This window comes from Boleophthalmus pectinirostris, unplaced genomic scaffold (assembly GCF_026225935.1).
Source record: "Boleophthalmus pectinirostris isolate CB_2022bp ecotype Guang Dong unplaced genomic scaffold, ASM2622593v1 HiC_scaffold_21, whole genome shotgun sequence".
Lineage (NCBI taxonomy): Eukaryota > Metazoa > Chordata > Actinopteri > Gobiiformes > Gobiidae > Boleophthalmus > Boleophthalmus pectinirostris.
Genome location: NW_026571175.1, coordinates 5,921,306 through 5,939,881, shown reverse-complemented (window position 1 = coordinate 5,939,881; position 18,576 = coordinate 5,921,306). Strand labels below are relative to the sequence as shown.

Here is an 18,576-nt window from a genome sequence, read left to right as displayed (position 1 = left end):
GAGCAGGGGTGTCCAGTCTTTTTCACTGAGGGCCACATATTGAAACATATTTGTTTCTGGTGTTGACTGGTGCTCAAGATTTCAGCTTGTCCAAGAAAGGGTGAAAGTAAAAAGCTGGAGACCAACTGAATGTCTTAATTAGGAGAAGTTTATTTACCATCAATAATATGGGCCTGGGGTGACGTGAAAAGTCAACATAGTATGATTTCAAAAGAGAACATAGTGTGATCTTTGCGTGTTCAAGCCCCTTCACTATGCTTCCGGAGGAGGAGGTTTATAAAGTAAGTGGTGAGACTGTGAAGGCCAGTAGACACTTGTTAGACAGAAATATGCCACAGTTTAGATAGTGGTATGACAATGGTATGCCAAGGGAAGATCCTGGTGTAAATATAGCTTTGGTGTGTCAATGTTAAACTGAGATGTACATGGAAGATAAATTACTTAAATTCTCTTACACTCAATATAGCAAGACTGTGAGGTAGATACCTTTACAAAGAATTAGCATCAGGAACACTAACTCCAGGCCTAATTACCTGGTCCCCGAAGGTTTGACCAGGTTTTGTATTCACCGTGTGTCTATGTGTGTGTCTGTGTGTGTGTGTGTGTGTGTGTGTCTGTGTGTGTGTGTGTGTGTCTGTGTCCACAATATTATCCACGATAATTCCGGCTTTTATGGACCGAAATTTGGTACGTGGGTCCAGCCCTCGTGCTCGATGCCGCAAAAAAGTTTGGTGACTATTCGAGGTCATTTGAGGTCACATGGGTCAATTGAAAGGTCACGCCATTGTAAAGGATAGGCAATTTCGACAATTTCTGAACCATCTGCAAGCTAAAATATTCACCCAATCATCACATAAGTTGACACACACGTAACCAGAGTACACTGGATGTTACAGGTTGAAACCGGTCAAGGTCATTTGAAGGTCAAGGTAACCAAGGTCAAATATGCATCTTTGGTCATAACTCCACGAAGGATCGAGTTAGACAACGGGAGTATCTCAAAATCTCAGATAAATTATTATATATTTATAATTCTGTGCATTTGTATAGTAAAATATGAATAGTTTTTGAGATAATCACTAATTATAACAGTTCCCTTCTCTTTCAGTGTATGCCATTAAAATTCTAATTGGAAAGAAAATAATTTCTATTTCTTCTTTTTCTGGTGATACACAACACACTGATCTACAGTCACACAACTAACATAACATAACATCACATATATCGTTACACGCTAGTAAACACAGACATTCTCATATGTGACCAATATCACAGAAATGGGCACTGTACAGCTAGACACATTGCATTGTGGATATAACCATCATGTAATGGCTTCCATGGTGATAAACTGGCCCCACCGATGCCTCATGGGGGACCAGGTTGCTATCTCTGATTGCGCTTGTTAAGGTCTGTATGCAATAAAATAATATAGTAATATCAATACCTGAATTTGCAGTAAAAAGTACTGACTAAAGTCATTTGGGCTAATTTAGCAGAACACCTGAGAGCCAAAAAAAATTGGTCTGTGTAGTCTATTTATCGACTATATAGGCTACACAGACCAGGGATCTAACAACAGTGATTTCTAACCCAAATTAAACCTTGTTGCCAATTGCAGAATAATGAGAATTACATATATAATAATAAAAAAACATTAATACTTGAATGAGATTTTATTATTCAAATGAAAATGAATTGTGCAGTCCATAGTTTCTACAAAATTAACGGTAAGCACCTATGCAATCCAATAGACCAAAGTGGAGAATTTATGGTTTATTATGGAATTTTAATACACCCAGAGCAAACTTAAAATTATCAAAATTTTTGAGGTTGGTTCATGTTGTTAATGTCAGTCCCTGAGTAGATAATAAAATCTTATTGTAATATTGTACACTGCACACTCACTTGTTTTCCTCATAAAGTGCATTAAATTGGGATATTATTATTTACAAAACATATATTAATTTAGAATACAAAATACATAAGTTCCAGTAGCAAACACTTCATAAAAATAATAATTTCTTCAAGTTTTTTGTGTAAAATCCTTCCAAAGTTGTGTCATTTCAAGGCAGCATTTGATTGAAGAGTCCTTTGAACCAATCAGAACACAGTATCCCGCCTAGAGAGTTTGATTGACAGTCTTTAAACCAATTGGAATACATCAACTTGCCTTCATCTTGATTGACAGTTTTTAAAGCCAATCAGAACATGGCATAATTGTAGGCCTCCCCGTAGCCCGCCTCTCGTAAGTACTTTGTCACATCCATGACCTCGGAGACCCGCAGGATTATGCTCCCGTTCGCTGTCCGCTCTTCAGATTCCAATTTACGGATGAGCGCGGGCACAGAGATCCGCTGTTGGGGATTCCACTGGCAGCATGATTTTATGAGTGAATATCTGCAAAAAATAAAGGCAAAAGCATCATAATTTGCTTAGGAAAAGATTTGACTAGCGTTAATAAACCGCTAGCTTGATGTTCATAAAGTTCTGTCAATGGTTTTGCTAAATTGAGTTTGCTCACACTTTCTTCCTCTATGATGTTTTATCTTTTTTATACGTAATTTTGTTGTTGCAAATACAATACTTTGTCTTAGAACTATATTAGAGCTACTTGAGTTAGTAATAGGTAGTTAATTAACTTTAGCGAAGTTAGTTGAATTAAAATGACTTTTCAGACAAATTGAAATATTGACCTATTTACTTCTTATTAGATTGTAAGAAAATTAAGTAAAGTTAAATATCTATGTTGTAATGCCTCATTCATCCAGGTAAGATCCACGTAAGGTCCAGGTAAGATCTAGGTAAGAGCCAGGTAAGGTTGAATTCTGTCAGAAAACTTTGTCCAATTGACAGAATTAAACCTAGGCTATATTTTGCTCTGGATCATTAGATATTTGATAGTCATTTACTAGTATACTACTACTACTACTACTACTGCTACTACTACCACTCTAAAGGCTGCTTAGTTATAAAGGTAATGTTCAAAAGTTACTAAAGTAATATTTGTTGTTTAAATGTGTGTCTTACAGTGCGTTGGAGCAGTTGACCGGTTTCTTCATAAACTTTCCTCTCTGAAGATACTGAAGCAGTTCTGTGGCCAAGAGTTCAGGGAACGGCGCGTCTCCTGAAAGAAAAACATCACAAAAAATACTGTAAGAGGTAAAAGGTGTAGCCTACTTCAGGAAAGTCAAAATAGCTTCAGATACCCACCTAATGTGATCATTTCATAAAGCAGAATGCCAAAAGACCATCTGTTGAGAAAAATAAAAAATATATTGTAAATTTCATACAGATGAATAAATTAAAATGACATAAGACAGGTTAGACTGCTCATTTCACTTAGCCACTTAAGATTTTGTAAACATCTGACCAATTTTACCCAATTTAGGCATTTTTTGTTGTTTGTATTTTTACCTCCTGATTGAAAATTATGACATTTCACCGAGTAATTCCAAACTGTCACCTAACAACTACTAATCATATTACACAAGGGGGCAAAGCTTGTCTAATTTATACAATAATTATTATTTGACAAATAAAAATATATGACAATTCCTCAACTTAAACGACTGCTAAGAGGGTCAGAAAAATGTGCATAAATATATGGATGGCATTTTGTGTCTTCTGTGTAATGTGAAAATGTAAAATTTTTTATTTTTACCTTTTCCTCACTATCTATTGACAGATGTAAAACTATGGTAAATATTTATCACAGACACTATTCTAGTCATAATTATATGCATATTAAAACCTGCTCTATGCACTTTGATGTATTGCAGAAGTGACACTCACACATCACTGTTCTTGGTGACGCCGTTTCGGGCCAGTACTTCTGGGGCTTCCCACTTCCGGAGCTCCATGGCCTCTACAGCACCCTCGCTCCCCAAGGCCCCCCTCTCACTTCTGCGGTACGCCGAGCCCAAACCCCACAGCTTCACCGTCAAATCACGCCCCACCAGGACACTGCGGGCCGCCACGTTCCCATGGATATACTGCTGAGTGTGGAGGTAGTCCTACCACAAGGGATGGGTAATGTCAGTATGGCAGCAAACTCCATTATAATGCATGTTCAAGTCTCAAAACTGTACAAAATGAGAATGTTTCACTATTAAAATGACTAACCAGAGCAGAAGCCACTTGTCGAGCCATGGTGTAGATCCTTTTCTCAGTTATCTCACACCCAGGCTCAGCATTATCCTATAGAAATTTATTAAAAAAAAAAAAAAAAAAACACTAGTACATAACATTTTAGAGTTGGCATGTCATCTTTGTTGTTACATTAATGCATTGGAATCCTATGAATACCAATACTGCTTCTGTGCATCTCTGTTGTCGCTGTTGTCTCATTCAAATATTTACACACTGAGTAACACATTTACACACACACACACACACACACACACTCACACACGAATGAAGTAAAGCTAACATGTACCTGTCTGCATTTCCAGAGGAAGTTGAGCAGGTCCCTGTGCTGTAGCTCCTCTACGACCATCATGAGAGGAGGCTGCACCGTCACCACTCCGAGCAGAGCCGGGATGAACGGGTGAGGGCCCAGACCAGAGAGGAACGACGCAAACCCCACAAACTGATGCTTGTCTGCCTCTGACGCCGAATCTGACACACACAAGACAACGCAATACAAAACAGGTCAGAAGATTGTACTCAATTACTTATACTTGTACTTGTACTCAGTAGAGGTTTGACCAGAAATGACTATCAAATTGTGTACTATTGAATAAAGTATTACCTAAGTATATGAAAAGCAAGCATTCAAAATGATCCACGTATTCAGAGCAAAAAGAAAATTAAGAAAAGTGCAGTAACAAATTGCACATATAATCTAATGTAGAACTGTTAAAATACAAAATGTGAAACTTATTTTCAAACAGTTGTCAAGCACTAAACATGATTTGAAATAGATGGTCTGTAGTAGACAAACATACAAAAGCATCAGATTACTTAAGTAATATCAAATACAAATCAAGTAGAAATAAAAAGAGTGATGATATGTTATTTAATATATTAAACAAATCCATTAAAATATACAGTAATTCGTTAAATGAAACACACCTTTGAGTATTCGTAGGACCACATCTTTTTGGTCCATCTGTGCCCGGTACAGAGACACAGAGTTGTTTGGTTTGATGAAGAAATTCTGAGGCAGCGCTGTGATCTGACTGAAGGCTCTGTGCTGCCTCTCTGTGGCTCTACGCTGTACCGCAGACACATTAGGCTTAGCGTTCGTCTGTGGAGAGTTTTGAACTGTCATCGGCACCTCTTCATGTTCAAGAGGGTTTATACCAGGCGGGGCTGCAAACATGAAAAAGAGGGAGAATTATCTTATTAATATATTTGAAAAGTTTCATTTTAAGGTAAGCATAAAGTCCTGTTCAGATACATTTCCTGGCTTTTTGAAATATATACAGATTCAATACTAAAAAACAACCAAGTAAAAGAGAAAAGACAACCTCACAGCATAACAGGACGAAGACACTCACTCTAACATTAAGCGTTTTTTATTTAGAATATATGAAATGAATATAATTTATACTATAGTATATATTAAGAATGCTGCCAGTGCCAACATTTACTCAACACTATTGTTTAACTTAACTTTGTCACATTAAAACAAACACTAATTGCAGTAAATAAAAGACGTGATCATGTCAAACAAGTTTTAAAACAAAACTTAAAACATTCTTCAGTTTGTGATGAAAATATGTTGCCAAAGAAAATGTATTAATTAGGGGTGGGTGATCTGTCAGTTCCAGTGTTGGTATTGACAAATATCGACCAGGTTTGTTGATAATGTATCGGCCGGTATCTATATTCAGTACCTCTCTGTGCCCATGTGTCATTCCCAGATTCTCCTCCGTGCATCAGATTTGTCGTTTTTAAAGAGTACCAGTGGAAATAGAAGAGCGTTAAATGGCTATATGCTTACACAAACAGACAAGAAATTATTTTATATCCCAGAAAAAAATGTATTTATTATTAGCATTAGTATTTCTTTATTTTTGTTCCTTGCTTTGGATTTTAAATGTGAAATACTAGTGTTGCCAAATATCGGGTATCGGCTACAGTAGCAGGCCATGTATTGGATATCCAAATCGATTGATATCTCAAAAAATCCACATCAGCCCATCCCTAGTATAATTTTATTTATTTATTTATTTTTTCAATTTAGACCACTGCCTCAAGTAATTTTACATAAGGTTGAATTTTGAAATATTAAGCAAAGATATGACTAGATTTAGATTTATTGTCATTGTACGAAATACAACAAAACTTCGACAGAGCAAATCTGTAGCAGATAAAATGCTTTTTCTCACCGTCTATGCCTTGTAGATGACTCCGATTCCTGTTGCTTCTGCGCGGGGAGCTGTTGCGGTTCTGTTGTTGTCTTTGGTTGGTTTGCTTGTTGTCACGGTGATGGTTGGGGTGATGGTTGCTGACGCGGTGATGGTTGAGGTGGTTGTTGTCATGGTGATGGTTGGGGTGGTTGTTGTCGTGGTGATGGTTGGGGTGGTTGTTGTCGTGGTGATGGTTGGGGTGGTTGTTGTCGTGGTGATGGTTGGGGTGGTTGTTGTCGTGGTGATGGTTGGGGTGGTTGTTGTTGTTGTGATGGTTAGGGTGGTTGTTGTGGTGATGGCTGTTATGATGGTTCTGATGGTTAAGTGGCTGATTTATTTGATATTTACCATAGTTGCTAATCACAGTCCTTTGTGAGATTTTCTTGTGATTGATATATCTCTGCACAACTAGACACACCAGGAAAAAAACGAATAAAAACAGCAGGATTACGGGGACGATGATCACCTCCAGCTCATGCTCTTTAACAACTGAAACACAAGAAAATACATAAAATTAATTAAAATCTAAGGACATGTATATGGATTGGACGGTTAAAAGTTGATTAAAGGGCCCATATTGCAGTATTTTCTGATGTTATAATGTTGTTTTCGCATCAAAAATATGTCAGGAGTTGTGTTTTGTTACTCTGATTCATTAGCTGGTTTCACTTCATGGAAACCGTCTGACCTCGCAGCATTAGAATTCGTTCGCTTGACGGTAGGCGTTTAAAAAAAAAAAAAGTATTTAACCAATCGCGGCTATTTGGTTGTGACTTATGTAATGCGCTGCTAACGGGGCTAACTGGTATATTAAGCTTTTCACTAATCATGTAGGAAGAAGGGCAATAACGTCTTTCCCCTTGATGAAATTCACCAAACATTCAGTCCTCAATCTCTGGAATCTTTGCCAACACAGAATGTATGGCTTTTTGCTGATTGACTGGTTGACTCTTACTTCCAGGGTTCTTGCAAACCATCTAGTGTATTCCGATTCCTGACCTAGTCGCTGGAGAGAAATGAAATTGAGCAGAGACACTAGGTGGCATCAGCCTGGCTAGTATTTCGTTTCATTTATGCACAATTACCACACAAATCCTGCATATTTTGGCTGACTTTTTCACTCAGACTGAAAACACATATTCATCCATATTGTGATGTCATGTGGTAATACAGGAAGTGCTCCGCTGTGTTTTTAAACTCCACACACCTTCACTAGAAGAATTTAGATTGGATTTCAGTCCTGAAACAACATGAAAACTACCTAGTGCTTCATGACATCACAAGGTGGAACAGAGCATTTTAAGCTTTGGCCATGCAGACAGACTAATAATAAAGCTTTACTCAAACATGTGTGAATGAAACAAAAAACAATTCATGTTTTTTGAGGAGACGACAACATTCTAACATGACTTACAGAGCACGAGAATCAATTTCAGTAAAAAAAAAAAAGTTGAGGCCATGTTATTCTTAAGTTAAAAATGAGTAAAGTTAGTTGTCAAAGAGCTATACTATTGCAACATGAGAAATACTTCAGTTTGGGTCTATTGTTGTTGCTGTTGATGCTTTACGATTTTCACAGTTTTGAAATACTTAACCTTTATGCTTCTCTTGAGAATTCACACTGGCCAACATCAGGGGTGAAAGGGAAAAGTAGATGACGTGTGTGTGTTTTAACCTGGAGCACTGAATCATCTGTCCAAATGATTGATTGTCCCCCGGTCAGGTGAATTTTATTCATTGTTTTTATTCTTTTCATATTCTATAACGTGATTCATGTCATACGAGGCATGGGTTTCGGCAGGTTAATAGTTTAAGACAAGTATGACGATAAAACAAGGAAGTCGCATTTGTTTTTATAATACTTCCTCGATATTGTGAGGCAGCTTTTCTGACCCAACCCATGGACACACGCCACATTTACCTTTCTGTTGGACACTCATGTTAGAAAAATCAGGCTCCCACACCTGCTCATAATAGCTCACGAGAGATTGGATGTCTAGAAAACAAATGGACTGGCCAAACCTTTCCTGTAGAGGCACATTCTTAGGTGTGGTGATTCTATAGCGTAAGTAATAACTCATTTTAAAAGTCATTTTGAAGTTGAGCTGCTCTGACAGTTAGAGCTTAAATTCCTCTTAGCTTCAGATTTGCATAGAGCGAATACAATTGAATTCTGTTATGAAAATATAGTATAGGGATTGGGAAGCCTAAAATAGTGTTGATTAATATTTGGTCCAACTGTTTTCTCATGCCTTGGCATCTGCACACAAATAACAAAGTATAACTGTACTCCACTGTGACTAGTTACATGAGGTTGACTGTTATAAACATGGTAAATAGAAAAAGTTAATATAGATGTATTTCAAAGTAGGCCTATTTATTCACTGTATTTACTTGAAAAGCAACTTCAAATCAACATTATTCAGTTGTAATAGCTCTCTAATCTAGTTGAACATGGAAATGATTTTAATGCAAGAAAATGAGATGGTATATTTAAGAAAAGAAATGACAGATTACAAATTCATATTCTAGATCAGACATGTTAAACTCAGGCCCAGGGGCCAAATTTGACCCACGATATAATTATATTTGGCCCGCAAGATCATATTATTAGACTATAGAGACGTTATTTATTTAAAATTTTATTATTTTTATATGATGCTTGTTCTGGATTCAGTATTTAAGCAAAACTATTATTAAACTTTTATTTTAGTAGGCAGAGGTTTAACATTACGTGTCTCGAAAGAAGAGAAAACATGCAGATGTTGTTTAAATATTTCAATCAAGATTTAGTTTGGCCCACGACTTAGTTCCAGTTTTTAATTTCGGCCTTTCCTCATTGAATTTGAGTTTGACACTCCTGTTCTAGATAGATTCAATTTATATGACTATTCTTTTTTCATTATTTTAGTATATTTCACTCAGAAACACATGCAACTATTTTGATACATAAGAATATTCTACTTTAAATTGGTGTGACTGATATTTTTTACTTAAAGGTCCTATATTACGCAAAATTTGACTCTTGTAAGCTTTAAACTATACAAGAATGTTGTTACCTCTTCAAAAGCATACCTGTAGTTTATTAGTCTGTCGACATCTTCAAAGCTAAAAATGCTCTGTTCCACCTTGTGATGTCATGAAGCTGTACTTTTCATTTTAACAGCAACTTTTTACCTTACGTTCAGAAGAGTTTAGCAATTGAAATGATCCAAATGATTCTAGTGATTTTAAAAACTCAGTGAAGCACTTCCTGTATTACCACATGACATCACAACAGAATGTTTTCTGTTTGAGGAAAGAACTCAACATAAATGTGCAGGATTTGTGTATTAAACATGTGTGAATGAAACAAAACACAACTCTAGGTCTGTTTGTGATGAGGAAACGGCATTATAACATAGATCACAACATGGCGTACTGTATATGGGCCCTTTAAACACCTTTAGTTTGTCTGTAGTATCATCAGTGATTTAGATATATTTGATTGCTTCATAGTTAGAAGTGTTCTTATTTCTAGACTCTTGTTGTAGAGAACAGAATGGGGGCTCTTACTGCAGAGTTGGTCGTCGGTGGCGCACTCAGTGGTGTTGGATGACATGCTGTAAATGAAGAGCAGATCAACATAAGTCACACAGTTAAACCAGAGCTCAGCATTACCTCTGCTCAGCACGGCCCAAAGCCTTTAAACCTATCTCTGATATTACATAAAATACTATCTCCGATCTACCATAAAGATAATTACATATATTTTTGTATAGCCCACAATCATAAACAGTAGGGCTTCACAATGTGTAACCCTGAGAAAATAAAACAAACTATAAACAAACAGCAATGAAAACTTCTTAGAAAACATCTAAGCATTTACAAAATGCACCCATTCCAGTTTTTTGTACCCTGGACCCAAAGTATGTCTTCAAAGTTTTTGTACAAGATTTGCTTTATGCTAGACATACAAACATGTACACAAATTATGAACTTAAGTATTATTAGAGCATTTAGAGCAGGGGTGTCAAACTCATTTTGGTCCTGGGGCCGTATCCAACCTACTTTGATCCCAAAGGGGCCGGATCAGAAAACTCATGACATATATACCCCAAAAATAGCAATAAGTTCAAATATTTGGGCAAAGAAACAGAAATCTATTACAGAAATCTTTTTTAATTAATGAACTATTTTTACAAAATACCAACCTGAAAAAAAATGCAATTTCAACACAATGTTTTAACATTAACTTGTATGAAAATAGGATTAAGTCCATTTTTCTTGGAAAATCCTGCACTCGATGTCCACTTTTCTCATTTTTGACATTTTGCTGATGAGGGTGTCACGGTCAACAGTCAAAACAATCGTCTTTTAAGAGTGTTTGTAAAGAGCCAAGTCTTCATTTGTGCTGCTCTGGTGGGAGCCGGCCACGCACAGAGGCGCTGGAGACTATGCGATGCTATGCTAAGCAGCACAGAAAATTACCAATATTTTAATAGAAAATATAATTAAAATATTTTAGTAAGAAATCAGCTGAGGGCCAGATCTGGCCCCCGGGCCGTATGATTGGCACCCCTGATTTAGAGCCTTTTAACTTTTTTTTTTACATTTTAACATTTTATTTTATTCCTCAAACATACGTTCTTATGCACTTACAGATCATCATCGTCATTTAAAATACCCAACACAGACTGAACCATTTAAATGGCAACACCTAATTTGAAATGAAGTTGTATTTCCTTGTAGATTCTGGGTCATCAGTTTCGAATGACTGATTCCCTGGACCATTGAGCCGTTACTTTAGAATTACTGTTGTTTTGTTGCTAGTTAATTACTTATAATTATTAGATGTAAAATAAACTGGAATCATGTTCAACCTGCTTGCAGATTCTGAGTCAGAGTCATGTGTTGTTTTCCTGCTGTATTGAGCTTCACTTTATAACAGCTTTTGTGGTGAGTTACAATAGCCAGTAATAAAAACTAGAACACTTAATTACACTTCCATTTATAACTCAAATGCTCCTGATCACCATGGCTGACCTATTGACATAATTATAACAAAAATATATATCACATTGAGGCTTCTGAATTGGAGTCCTCAGTATTTGATTTGTTTAACAAATGTAGTCACAGCAGCACACACAGCACTTTCTATGGCATAGGAAATCGATTCTGAATATAATATAAACACAAAGTAAAAGTTTTTATGTTTATGTAAGTTGTCTCTGTTTGATTAATTGAAAATCATTCAGCTTCGCATAGTTATCAGTACTATCAAAAGCAATATTAATACTGCATGCTCACATAAAGTATACATTTTCACACCCTTACTGCTCATATTTTTATGTTCAGCAGTGGAAAGCAACTCACGACAAACTGTGATGTTACTGTAATTGAGTAGCTTTTTGGGAGGTAATTGTATATTTTTAAACCTGTACTTGTAATTGAGTATAAGTGTAACCATGTAATTGTATTTAGTTACATTTTGTCCCACTCATCCCAATCCGTAGCTCTCTCACCACTGTATCTGCTCCTTTCTGAACCAACACACATTGCCATTTAACTTTACTTTTACTTGAGTACAATTTTGCAGTACTCTTTCCACCATTGCACTGCTGTTACAGGTTACTTTCAGTTTTTTACTATGGCATTGAATTAGTATGATTTTGTTTCTCGTAAGAATCCGTTCCATGTCCAAAAACCTGTGAATAGCCGATTCAAATCTTGTAAATCTTATCTCCTCTCTCTCTGTCATCTTAAGTGTTTGTCAAGTGGCAAGTTGACATTTGTAAAGCATGACTACATCAACACATGATGGCCCCTGACTCACTGTAATGTTTAATGTATTATGCTGCCAGCAAAATGACAGCCTGCATAAACACACTGGGAAACTGCTGTCTCATGGTGATGTCTTTGAAAATAATTAACTTGGTATTTTTCTGAGAAGTATTGCAAACCCTGAAATATGAACAAAAACAAAAATCACATGCTTCTCCGAACGTGTTTGTTGAGGTTTAACGCTGAGGGCTACACAACAGAACTCACTTGAGACATTTTGTTTTGGTATAAACTTTATAAAGAGGAAAAGTGGACCAAGGGCGTGGGATGTCAGCCGTAGCGTTCGGTTCATGTCGAATGAAGCTCTGTTATAGGGGAGAATTTGGAGCCGGTTCCATAATTATGTAAAGGCATCATGTAGAGCAGATTAATACGAACATTTTAAGACCAAAATGACGAGGCTCATTGCAGCAGTTACAAAGAGATGTAATGTAATGTCAAGTCACTTGGAGCCAGAAAGATTTGGAGCCACCTCCAGGATAGTGGGTTAGCAATGTCCATTTACAGTATGTGATAGCAACGGTGCTAGTTTTTCATCGCTCTGCAACTTGAGGTGAACATATATGAATATTTGACTGCTACAAACTTTTGTCGTGGTTGTGTAATACATCCAATGGGAAATATTTTGTATTATATATAGGGGTGTCAAATTATCGCGTTAATTGCGATTAATTAATTACAGTCATATTTAGCGCGTTATGTTTTTTAATCGCGTTAATCTCATTTTTAATCTCTAACTTTAGTGTTTCTGTATGTGAGTTTCTTTATTATAAAACCTGTTTTTATGTGTACACACACACACACACACAAAACACATTTATACATTTTTTTATTTCGGTAATTCCACTCATTGCCGAAAACCCACACAAAACACGCGCAGTAAGAGCGATGTCAACGTCATGTTAACGTTGGCGGCGTCAGTCGCACAATGGACGAGGTTGAAGAGCCAGTAGAACAGAGTCAGCAGTGCACAGGTAAAAACGCATTCGTGTCTTGGAAATTCTTCTCCCAACGTGAAATATAAAAGAAAATAACAAATATAAAATCGCCTGAAAACAACCTGCATAGGCTCATGATGTCTGCACTACTGTCCTATAGTGACCTGCCACATGAGGGGACACGCACACAAACACACACAAACACAAACACACAAACAACACAAACACACACACACACAAACACACACCTTCATCATCGTCATTAACCTGAGAACGCGCGGACCACGTTTCCTTCCATAGACACTGCGCGGACATCGCTGTCTCCTCCATGAGCCGCGTGTGGATTGTGTTTTCTCGCGTACGCTGAGTAAACCGCGCTTCCTCCTGTGCGCCTTTAAACCAGAACTAACACCAAGACTAAAACCAGGACTAATCCAGTCCAGGACTAAACCAGGACTAAACCAGGACTAAACCAGAACTAAAACCAGAACTAAAACCAGGTCTAAACCAGGACTAAACCAGGACTAAACCAGAACTAACACCAGGACTAAAACCAGGATTAATCCATTCCAGGACTAAACTAGGACTAAAGTAGGACTAAAGCAGGTCTAAACCAGGTCTAAACCAGGACTAAAACCAGTGATCTCATATATAAAGCATTTCTCTATCAATAATATTTTTTAATATGATTATGGAAAGACTGGACTTTTTATTGTCTTTAAGTAGACAAAGGTTATTATGTTCAGATTTCCTCATCTTTGCTACTTTACAACACTTTACTTTTCTTATTCATGGAGACTTGGGCTCAACAGCCAAATTGGAGAGATTTGTTAAACAATAAATGACTTTATAAAGTCACTTTTTTTAAATCTATATCAGTCTTTTGATCTGCCACAATAATGTAATAATGAATTTAAATGAAAATACCTCAAATTGAAGGCTTTTCTCAGCAATTTTTAGGTGAGATTAAAATGAGATTAATTAGATTAATTAATTACAGATCATAATTAATTAATCTCTCAATTTTTTTAATCGCATGACAGCACTAATTATATATGACTTAGTCTGTTTAAAATATGTGAATAATATGAATATCTTGCTGTCAAAATAGTTGGGTGGGAATCATTTTGAAGATTATATAAATTGCTTCTTCCTTCCAGATATCGATGGTTTTCAGATTCAAGAATGTGATGATATCATACTCCTAGACTGGGGTGTAGTGGGCATGGTACGCAGGGGGCCATCCATTTCTCCCGACGTGAGATATAAAAAACTAACAAATATAAATCAGCCTGCAGCTATTGGCAATGATGAAAACAACCTGCATAGGCTCATGATATCTCCACTACTGTTCTACAGTGACCTGAGACATGTGGGGACCAAGACTAAGCCAAGACTGAACCAGCTGGACCAAACCGAGACTGAACCAGGACTAAAACAGGATTAACCAGGACTGAACCAGGATTAAAACAGGACTAAACCAGGACTGAACAAGGACTAAACCAGGACTGAACAAGGACTAAAACAGGACTAAAACAGGACTAAACCAGAAGTGAACCAGAAGTGAACCAGCAGAGAACTAAACCAGGACTAAACCAGAACTAAAACAGGACTAAAACAGGACTAAACCAGAAGTGAACCAGCAGAACTAAACCAGGATTGAACCAGGACTAAACCAGGACTAAACAGGTCTGAACCAGGACTAAACCAGAACTGAACCTGGACTAAACCAGAACTGAACCTGGACTAAACCAGAACTGAACCTGGACTGAGTGTCGGAACAAGCAGGTGGGATTCATCACAACGATAATGTCACAAAATCGCATATCCCCACTTAAAAAATCCCCACTACACCACTGCTCCCTGATGGGCGCATGAGCCAGATTTCCCTATTGATTACATTATGCTTTACCATGAAATATTCAAAAGGTAAATTCACAGTTGTTGAACCTGGTATTTTCATTTACTGACTAAACTCAAGAGCTCACTGTATCATAACATAATTTTGCATTCTAACAATTTTAATTTTAGCTGTCTCCCATCTATATTCATTAATATTGACCTACAGAAAGCAGTGATGTCATTTGAAACACAGCAATAAGGCAGTAGCTCTGTAGCTTTTAATCAGAACTGGAGAAGCCATTTGGTTTTAGTGGTAAAACGTATTCACTCTAAAACGTTTGCTCAGTTCACAGAATACCTTTTTTGGAATTGTTATAATAATGCATGTTATAATGTTGTTCCCTCTTCAAAAACAGACCTGGAGTTGTGTTTTGTTTCATACACACATTTGTAACCCTTTATTATTAGTCTGTTTACATCTCCAAAGCTCAAAATGCTCTGTTTCACCTTGTGATGTCATGTAGTTGTAGTTCTCAAGTTAATGGCTACCTTTTTACTTCAGTTCAGTAGAGAATGGCAATTCCAGGGCCAAATTATCCATATGATTCTAGTGAAAGGGTATGGAGTTTAAAAATACAGTGGAGCATAGTGGAGTGTTTTCTGTTTGAGAGAAGTACTCAACCTACAAAATATACAGGATTTGTGTGTTTAAAATGTGTGAATGAACATACACAACACCTAGTATGATTTTGATGAGGCAATGACCAGAAAACATAGATTGCTTAATATGGGATCTTGACAAGTGTTTGTATTTTAACTTGCAGCCAAAAAGATACAACAAAGCTATGAATAATATTTTAAAAGAACATGCTACAGTTGGATCAATGCGCACTCAGCAGAGACACTCCCACGCATGACAGCGGAGCGGAGTGTGGCATGCATTATAAGACCAAACCACTGACACACGCTCTGCCCTATTGACTAGGTAAATGTCACTAAGCCTGTCTGACCACATTTCACTGTCACATGGAGAAGTGCAAGAACGTCCCAGGCTTCACAAAGCTACAGGCAAAACACAGACTCGACAGCCCACAACCTACATCACCTGTTTAAAGTAGGACTAAGAGTTAATCCGACAAAATACACAAAGATACTGTCAACGTGATGAGGCTTAACTGCTTTTACTGACAATCTGAGGGCAGACACTTGTTTGGGTTTTAATATTATAGCCATATACTAGTAGTAATTGTTATATTGTAAGCTTATTTTGGTAGTTTAATTAACTTTTTAATTGACATCATTGTTGTAATAGTGATACTCATTTGAAATTTTAACAGGTTGAGAAGTGAATGTTTGTATGTAACCAATATTGTGCAAATCAAATGAGAAAAGTTCATTATTGTGGTAGCAAAAAAAGGTTAAATTATTGGTTCTGTAAATTGAAAGCAAAAAAAGGAAAAGGTTCACTAACAAAACATACAAAAACTTAAAAAAAAATAAAACCCTACTAAAATTGCATTATTCACATATTTACTATTAGTGTTATTATGATTTTAAATGCCCATCTTTATATCTATCTGAAATGCTTGTATGTAATATTTTCTGCGTACATATTAATAAAAAATTTATAGATATGGTTAATGAAAACTAACCAACAAAGTTACTCAAAGTACAATTTCAACAAAGCTTCTAAACATGAATCTTACCTTATACTGCTGTCTGTTCAGTTGCCCCACTTCTGTCTGTCCAAAACATGTAATTCCTTTTCACAAAGCCCAAAACTGTCAACAAAATGTAACTCCTCCGTCCAAGCTCTCATGGTCTCAGCCCTTTTTCTTTTTCTCTACATTATCCTTTGCACATGCATTTCACAAGCACCATACTGTAGTTGTGTGGAGCTGTTCCTCTTTTGTTTTATGTCACGTCTCTGGTTTTGCCACACCCACAGCACTGGAGTTTCCATTGTCAGCGTTTACACCTGCATAAGCATCACCAACGCTCATTAGGCTCCAACAGTGTGAGGAAGAGATGTGTCGATTTTTACAGATTCTTTTTACATAACAACTAGTATTATTATTTAGTTTGATCTTTTGTATAAAACGTGGTACAGAAAACATGGGTTATCAAAAATACATCTTCTTTCTATCCCTTTCTTCAGTATTGCCATGTGTTTTTTACCTGGGAAATCACAATATATCCTATGAGGTGTATCAATATATGGATTATATCGCAGTTATTGTTTTGGAGAAATACAAAATTAAAACACAATAATAATATAATTTATAATTGAAACTATCAAAACTATCTAAAATCTGAAATTAAATTAAAAAGGTAGTTTAAATTAATCAAAGGTGCACTGAGTAACTTTTCAGGTTGAGAGATGATATTACTTTGCCTACAATGTTCCACAATATATTATTAAAATTATAAGATGCATTTTTTGAATTTTGGGTGTTTTTATTGCTCAAAAATACCTATAAATATAAAAATATTTATTCTTACTGTGAGTGGCGTTGCCCCTTCGCAAATCTCGCCTGTAAATTGACCTGGTGGCGTCTCCTGCTTGTTTGAAAAGTTTAATGTTATACTTTGGAACATTGCAGGGAACATCTCCACAGAGACATGCAACTGGGGGGCCCTTTACCAGAAAAGTTACACAGTGCACCTTTAAACTGAATAAAATAGCCGTTCATATTTTGTGCAATACGTGAAGCTTAACCAAGATGCAAATTAACACATTGTTGAGTTATGCAACCATGTGTTTTCCGTTGGATCAGTACAATTGTGCAACATACAGTAGATTTGCTCAGGTTCAAACACTTGTGATCCAAAGTATGAGCAGAGGTGACTGGCAGCTCATTAAAGACTGTATCAGTGTTGACTTTAAGGCGTGTGGTCCAGCACTTGCATGGTGATGAACTTTGACCTCAGCTCCTCCCAGGACACGCCTCAGAAGTGACTGGTATCGCTCTGGTTTCATCTGGAGCCTTTTGTTCTGTCTAAAGGCATATTACATCACTGATAAGGAGCTATTCTTAAGTACAATATTTACTTTCAGTTATATTTATGTTCTACCACACACATTTTAAGAACAACTGAAAGGTCCTATATTACACATGATTGAGCTTGTGAGCTTAAAACCATGTTACAATTTTGTTACCTCATCAAAAACAGACCTGGAGTTGTGTTTTGTTTCATTCACACATTTCATTCACATAGGAATTTATTAACAGACACAATGATGAAATATAAGCACCAAGATCGTGTAGAGCGGGTTAATATGAACATTTTAAGACCAAAATGACGAGGCTCACAGCAGCAGTTATTTAGAGATAGGCCAAAATATTTTATTGGAAAGTCAGTTGAAGCCAGGGTCAGAAGGAGCCGTAAGCGCCCTCATGTTAGATTTGTGTGTTAAACATGTGTGAATGAAACAAAACACCACTCCAGGTCTGTTTGTGATGGAGAAACAACATTATAACAGATCAGAAAAGAGTGTAACGTGGGCCCTTTAAGAGGTTAAACATCTTTATATGACTTTATATTAACAATACATTTACAGCCCATCAGAAAAAAATATTTTGCATTGCCATTTTTTAACTCATTTGGGCTGTATA

General features: G+C 36.6%; 1 protein-coding gene across 1 annotated transcript; it reads right to left on the bottom strand.

Moving 5' to 3' along the window:
- Positions 1-126: 126 nt before the first annotated feature.
- On the bottom strand, positions 127-16,860 carry LOC110162164 (tyrosine-protein kinase STYK1-like). Its single transcript, XM_020927022.2, has 10 exons — positions 16,666-16,860; positions 9,912-9,958; positions 6,336-6,845; positions 5,074-5,313; positions 4,436-4,617; positions 4,123-4,197; positions 3,793-4,013; positions 3,211-3,251; positions 3,028-3,124; positions 127-2,397 (listed from the first exon to the last, which is right to left on the bottom strand). The coding sequence occupies exons 2-10, from the start codon at positions 9,955-9,957 to the stop codon at positions 2,202-2,204; spliced, it is 1,608 nt and encodes a 535-aa protein (XP_020782681.2). The 5' UTR covers position 9,958; positions 16,666-16,860; the 3' UTR covers positions 127-2,201.
- Between the last annotated feature and the right edge of the window lie 1,716 nt (positions 16,861-18,576).